Source organism: Mytilus edulis, chromosome 7 (genome assembly GCF_963676685.1).
Source record: "Mytilus edulis chromosome 7, xbMytEdul2.2, whole genome shotgun sequence".
Classification (NCBI taxonomy): domain Eukaryota; kingdom Metazoa; phylum Mollusca; class Bivalvia; order Mytilida; family Mytilidae; genus Mytilus; species Mytilus edulis.
This window is the reverse complement of record NC_092350.1, coordinates 75,854,704-75,861,405: the sequence shown is the minus strand read 5'-3', so window position 1 is coordinate 75,861,405 and position 6,702 is coordinate 75,854,704. Positions and strand designations below refer to the sequence as shown.

At 32.5% G+C, this 6,702-nt stretch overlaps 1 protein-coding gene across 1 annotated transcript; it reads right to left on the bottom strand.

Annotated features, from left to right (window-relative positions):
• Positions 1–3,925: 3,925 nt before the first annotated feature.
• On the bottom strand, positions 3,926–6,479 carry LOC139483641 (putative cyclin-dependent serine/threonine-protein kinase DDB_G0272797/DDB_G0274007). Its single transcript, XM_071267621.1, has 3 exons — positions 6,353–6,479; positions 4,986–5,810; positions 3,926–4,501 (listed from the first exon to the last, which is right to left on the bottom strand). Exons 1-2 carry the CDS (start codon positions 6,414–6,416, stop codon positions 4,987–4,989), a joined length of 888 nt encoding a protein of 295 aa, XP_071123722.1. The 5' UTR covers positions 6,417–6,479; the 3' UTR covers positions 3,926–4,501; position 4,986.
• Between the last annotated feature and the right edge of the window lie 223 nt (positions 6,480–6,702).

Sequence of the window (6,702 nt, the reverse complement as noted above, 5' to 3'; positions counted from 1 at the left end):
CCATTATTGCAAAGACCAGCGTGTTGATAGATAATCCATCATTGCAAAGATCAGCGAGTTGATAGATAATTCATTATTGCATAGCAGCGTGTTGATAGATAATTCCTTATTGCAAAGATCAGCATGTTCATAGACAATCCATCATTTCATAAAGCAGCATGTTGACGTTTACAAAAGTATTGCATATCACAGCGTGTTGATCAATAATTTATAATTGCAAACAGCACTCTGTTGACAGATAACACATTATTGCACACATCAGCATTAGGATTGACTATTAATTATTGCATACCGCTGCATGTTTAAAGATAATCAATTAGTTATGAAACTAAATCCCATTTAGGGTCATAGGTATAAGATTGTTTTATTTTTTCATTAAGGTGGGCGTCAGCTGGCACTTATAAAGTAAAATACACTATATGAAAAGTAAAGAGATGTGGTATGAATGACAACTTGACAACAATCCACCAAATTTAAAATGAAATGGACGTCAGTAAATATAGGCAACCGTACGACCTCCAACGATGGTAAAATGTATACCGTATAGTCAACTTTAAAAGGCCCGGACATAACAATGATTAAATATTCAATTAAGAAAACTAATGGCCTGGTATATATCAAAGAATTAAAAAAAAAAACAATTTCAAAAGATATGAACCAAAGGTAACCATTGAAACACAGGATCCTGACTTGCGACTAACACATATAGAATATGACGGAATTAAACCTGTTTAAAAATACATTTACTGTACATGTCAGTGTATTTATGCATTAAAATAAAAAAGACAAAAGTACCGATGCAAGAGTACACACAGTAATTGTCAGTACAGCAAAATTAACGTCACGCTTAACTCCGAAGCAGACGAATAAACGAAAATTAAAAACACACAGGAGACTAACAAAAGAGGGACGAAAGATACCAAAGGGACAGTCAAACTCATAAATCTAAAACAAACTGACAACGCCATGGCTAAAAATGAAAAAGACAAACAGAAAAACAATAGTACACATGACACAACATAGAAAACTAAAGAATAAACAACACGAACCCCACCAAAAACTAGGGGTGATCTCAGGTGCTCTGGAAAGTTAAGGGTTCTTGATTTAAAATTCGAGAACAAACAGGTGGTTGTGGTCATTTTTTTAGGGGGGGGGGGGATCTTTCACATGCTACATGAATTCAGTTGTCAACATAACTGGTGTAATTTAATTATAAAGACATATTTGTATTGAAATCTCCTTTTTTTTTTACAATCCATATATATGACATTGAGTACACTTATCGAACAGATTAATTAAACATTTTGATTGATAAACGGGACGTTTAAGTACTTTGAATAAACTTTCATAGGTTTTACTTCCCTGCAATTAATAGAAATATTTTGACAAGAATATCTTAAGATTTCTTCCTTATGTTGAGTGACAGCAGTTCATTAAAAATTTTCTTTTTATATCTTAGTGAGAAAAAAAATCTTTAAACGTGAATTTTTGCTATTTGTTCTTAATATTTATTGCCGTGGTTACTTTTTCCTGATTTTTTTTATCTTAACTTGTAAATGTGTGGCAAATGTTTGCCGCGATCAGTTTTATTTGTAATATCATGTAGATTGCCCTTGCTGTGCTGTTTTTTTTTTATTATTTCTGTTTTAAATGAAACTTTAGTTCCTTCCATGTGTCAATTCATCATAGTTTCCGTCTCGTATATATTTATATTCAATATCTTCCTATCCAAAATGATTTATCAATATTTATTCACAAACAATATAGGTATACTGCTTTTCGTTTTCTTTTAACGCATACTGAACGTAAACTGTATCTGCAATGTCATCTTATATGTACATATTCAGCATAAGTATCAAAGGGCTATCAAATTACGTATTTATGATATATCAATACCTTTAATGCTAATTTGCTAAGAGAAGTTTCGTCCTGTCATACTTACAAAACAAGTGGGAAATCTGTATATCACACAAGCGTCTCACTTGGAGAAGGACCGGCCTGATTATTCTATTAGAGCAATTCAAGCCCTCAATAGTTATTAGTGGCGTTCGTGTTCGTTGATTTTGAGTTTTATATGTAGGGTTTCGCATACTACTGTTGGTCTGGTGTTTATTCCTTTAGTAAAACTATGCGTTTTTTATTCGTCGATGACGTGTGAGTTTAAATATTCCTTTGGTATTTCTTCAATTTGTGAATCTAAATTGTTTTAAAGATTAAAAAATATGGCATTCCGTCACATACGATAGGTATTTAATTTCTTTTTTTATGGTCAAATGAAAATGCATTTTTCTGTTTTTGTCGTTCATTGAACAAAGCATAAAACCCACAAGAATCGTTCGGATACGAACAGTTGAAAGGCAAACTCAAATGCAAAGTTATAGAGCATTTAAACAAATTTCGGACGGTTGTGCAATATGAGGCCTAGAAGACCCTAGCATGGGTCTAAACAAGATAACCGTACTTTTAAGAATATTTCAACATTTTATACAACGATCATATCAATAATAGTTCATGACAACAAATATGATACCCATTAAATACAAAACGTCATCATACAACTGCATAAACCCGAAAAAAGAAAAAAATTGGCAATCATACCAAGAGTTATTTATTCAATAGGAAAGATACTGGGCTAAAAGGTTGCAAATTGTAAGAGTACAGAAGTCGGAGGTCATGATTATTTACAACATATCAAACGGAAAAGGGAAAGACTTTGCAGATTACAGAATAGTCAAACAAAAATGCACCTTTGCTTCTAAGTATCTGTATAGTTTTGCGCCTATCCCAAGTCAGGAGCCTCTGGCCTTTGTTAGTCTTGTATTATTTTAATTTTAGTTTCTTGTGTACGATTTGGAAATTAGTGTGGCGTTCATTATCACTGAACTAGTATAAATTTGTTTAGGGGCCAGTTGAAGGACGCCTCCGGGTGCGGGAATTTCTCGCTACATTGAAGACCTGTTGGTGACTTTCTGCTGTTGTTTTTTTCTATGGTCGGGTTGTTGTCTCTTTGGCACATTCCCCATTTCCGTTCTCAATTTTATTAGTGACACCAGATAGTTTCATATTATTTTGTTGGCGTTAAAGTCTAGCATTCACAACTTCATAGAGTGCATTATTTAAGTAAATGCTAATACTATTTTCGCCAAATAAATTAATTAATTTAAAAATGCAAGTTCGTTTTCAGGTCAAATCATCAAAATTCGTTGTTGAAGTTTTAGATTTTTTCGTCACGAATAATGATAAAAAACGATTTTTCAGGTACGAATAAGTTAATTACAGGAGTTACACTGAATCATTTTGGTTTACAAACTTGCAGATATATACTTAAATTAATATGGAACAAGGCTAGGCATGAATTATGTAAATGTCACACATGGTATTTCCAATGCATTCACCTTAAAGTTTGTCCTTAATCAAACTGACATTAAATTGACAAAGTTTGATTTGTCGATCATGAAACATATCGATCAGACTAACCACAGCTTGCAACAGTTGTAGAATTTTAATTGTGTTGATTTGTACTCATTTCTCTCTTCAAATTGATATATTATTAAATCAAAGTGCACTTTGCACCTGGTAAGGCGATAGTTTGCCATTATTCTAAAATATATGTTTGTTTTTTTTGTTTTATCAATAAATAAATAAAACATAGAAACTGTAATGATTAATCACCTTAACTAATGATTAAAACCTATTCAAATGCATTCCAAGACAGTATTGTCCTTAGGCTTGAAATACACGGTTGATTCTTTTAAGTTTTCTCGAGTTAAGATTAGTTTTCTAATTCCTTTTTTCTTGATATGACAACTTGTGTTTCTATTTGGTAATGACTATGTAACATACTGTAACAGTTGAAATCAATTTCTAAAAAATAACAAAGTATTCCTATGAACAAGTTTCAGTTCATTTTTTATTTATCTGTTCAACAATAATTACATACTATTTTGAATGATAAATATTATTTTGATTGTCTTGATATTAAATTGTCTTGATTGTAAATTGTCTTGATTGTAAAATAAATCCTTATAGTACTCAGAACATGTCTACGATAATGTTCCGACTCGTTGGCTGACACGAATTTGAGTACAGTTCTTGAGGTAGTATATTCGACAATATAGTCTTAGATATGACATTGTATGATGATTCACAACTAGTTCATATCATTCTTGGCTGAGGCGTAATTGCACTTAAATCCAGTCGATGTTATATGGCCAGCCATTTTTTACGCATGTTTATCCTCAAATGATCCTGTTAGCCCAAACAGCTTCGCCTCTAATAATATGAGCAGCACTGATATAGTGAAATATCGATACCAGTTGTTGGATGCCGCTGCATATCTGTTGAGACAGGACGTCATTTTCGCTCATAAACCATCGCAATCTTTTACTCAATTTCAACCATCTCACATCACATAATGGATGCAATTGTAAACACAATTATAAAAGAGCTGGTGAAAATAAGGATGAAGAGCAAATCCTTTATTGGATATTCTCGAGGCATTCTGAAAAATAAAAATAAAACCTGTTATTGTTTGGCATTAGCAAAAGTTTCTTTTTCACGTTACATGTATTTTTACAACAGTATTATGCACATATTTTTTTATCATCAAAATACATGAAAACAAAACTGTATGTTAGTAGCATAGAGTTTGGCTATGATCAGGATTTGTAAGCGTGTTTTCTCAAAAAATAAATCCATTTGTAAATTAAACAAAGAAAAGTCTACTAGTTATCAATTACAATATTTAAAAACTTTTGTTCTTTTAAGTACTGTGCATTTTCAATGTTGTTTTGTTTTATTATTAACATGATCGTTGTACTTGTGTTGCTCCACTTCAACAGACAGTAATAACACGTAATCTATAGGAGTAACAATAGCTTGTGTTTCATGCGATATATTCTTATTATGCATAATCTTTATTTGGTAAGTGTCGAAGACAAAAATACATATATATACTAAGAAAGATATGATCATGAGAAACCTACCTCATCTATTATAATAGTATTGTTGCTGTTGTCGGTTCTGGGGAGGTCTGTACTGCTGTTGCCTGTACTTATGTTGATCATTTTGTGGTTGGTTGTACTGATTAGCTACATATTGTTGGTTGTACTGACGTGATTGATACTGTTGTTGATATCCTTCGTTTTGAGATGTTTGATACTGTGACTGGTGGTACTGAGGTGCTTTATACTGTTGGTTATACTGTTGTTGGTTGTTCTGACGTGTTTCGTATTGAGGTAGCTGATACTGTTGTTGGTTATTCTGACGTGTTTTGTATTGAGGTGCCTGATACTGTTGTTGGTTGTTCTGACGTGTTTCGTATAGAGGTGTCTGATACTGTTGTTGGCTGTAATGAGGTGCTTCGTACTGATTTACTTCTCTCTGGGACATCTGATGTTGTTGGTATTGGCCATCTTCATACTGAGGTGATTTATGCTCTGGTTGACCATACTTGCGGGTTTCTAACTGAGGTGATTTATAATCTGGCTGTCCGTAAGTACGGGTGTCTAACTGAGGTGAATCATATGTTCGCTGTTTGTGCTGACGTGTTCCGTATTGACGTTGTTCTGGCTGGGAGGTTTTATACTGTGGCTTTAGTGGTGGTCTTTGTTGATGCTTATTTTGTGGCTGATTTGTCAGAGAAGTTAAGCATATATTTTTGTAGCAACCAGGGCATAGTCTTCCCCCGAACCAAAACGCAGTTGGTTTGAAACATTTAAGAGGATAGTTTAAGTAAGTACAGTCCATAACTGGACATTCTTTCAGGGGCTGCTCTTCCTCAACGGAAACTGTTCTGCTGAAAGACATGCCTGCAAAAGTAAAAAATAAAAATCGTCAATTGATTTTGCAATGGTGGGCAGATATGTATGAAAATTTAAATCATTTCATAGTTGATTTAAATACGTATCGAATTAAAGGAGTTGTAATGTTTTGTTTTTTTCATCTATTTATTTTCTGTCATGTTTTGTATAGGCTTTATTAACAAAATGTGAATTATAAACATATATATACGGTTGAATGCGTCTGAAAAGAAATCAGTTTCCCAATTAGGAATATGAGATTGACAGAACATACTTCAGGAACCAATAAAAGATGCTAAACTATGTTGTTGAAGTCTCACGGATGATGTATCAATATATATATAAACAAACGATTATAATTTTAGTTCAAACAATTTTGATGGATGAAATGGCAACCAAAGAATGGAGATAAATATGTAGTTATTTCAGTCGCAGCATCAATACATGGAAAAATGCATTGACTGTACAAATAAATCGAGATGTAAACAATCGTAAGTAATAAAACAATTACAAAAAGCGTATGTTGCTTAAGATAAAGCCGTTCTTCTTACCTTTTATATCTTCAACAAGAAGCATAATTCCGAGAAACAAATATGCGATAATGTGTGAACACATTTTAAATAAATATTCCAGTTTTCAAATTAAAATCTGTAAGTTGATTTGCACAACGGTCTTGTCCTTATGAATAGCAAGTTAAAGTGATGATTTTTGAGAGAACATTTTTCTTATATAACTGTTCTCGTTCAAGCCGAACATCCTGTCAATCAAATCAATCATGCAAAAAATTTATTCATTTGATATGTTTGACTACCGCAGACTTTACATAGATAGGTTAATTATCAATTATTATATTCAAACGTGTAAATCGTCTCTTTATAACATATATTTTTTAATTATTTTT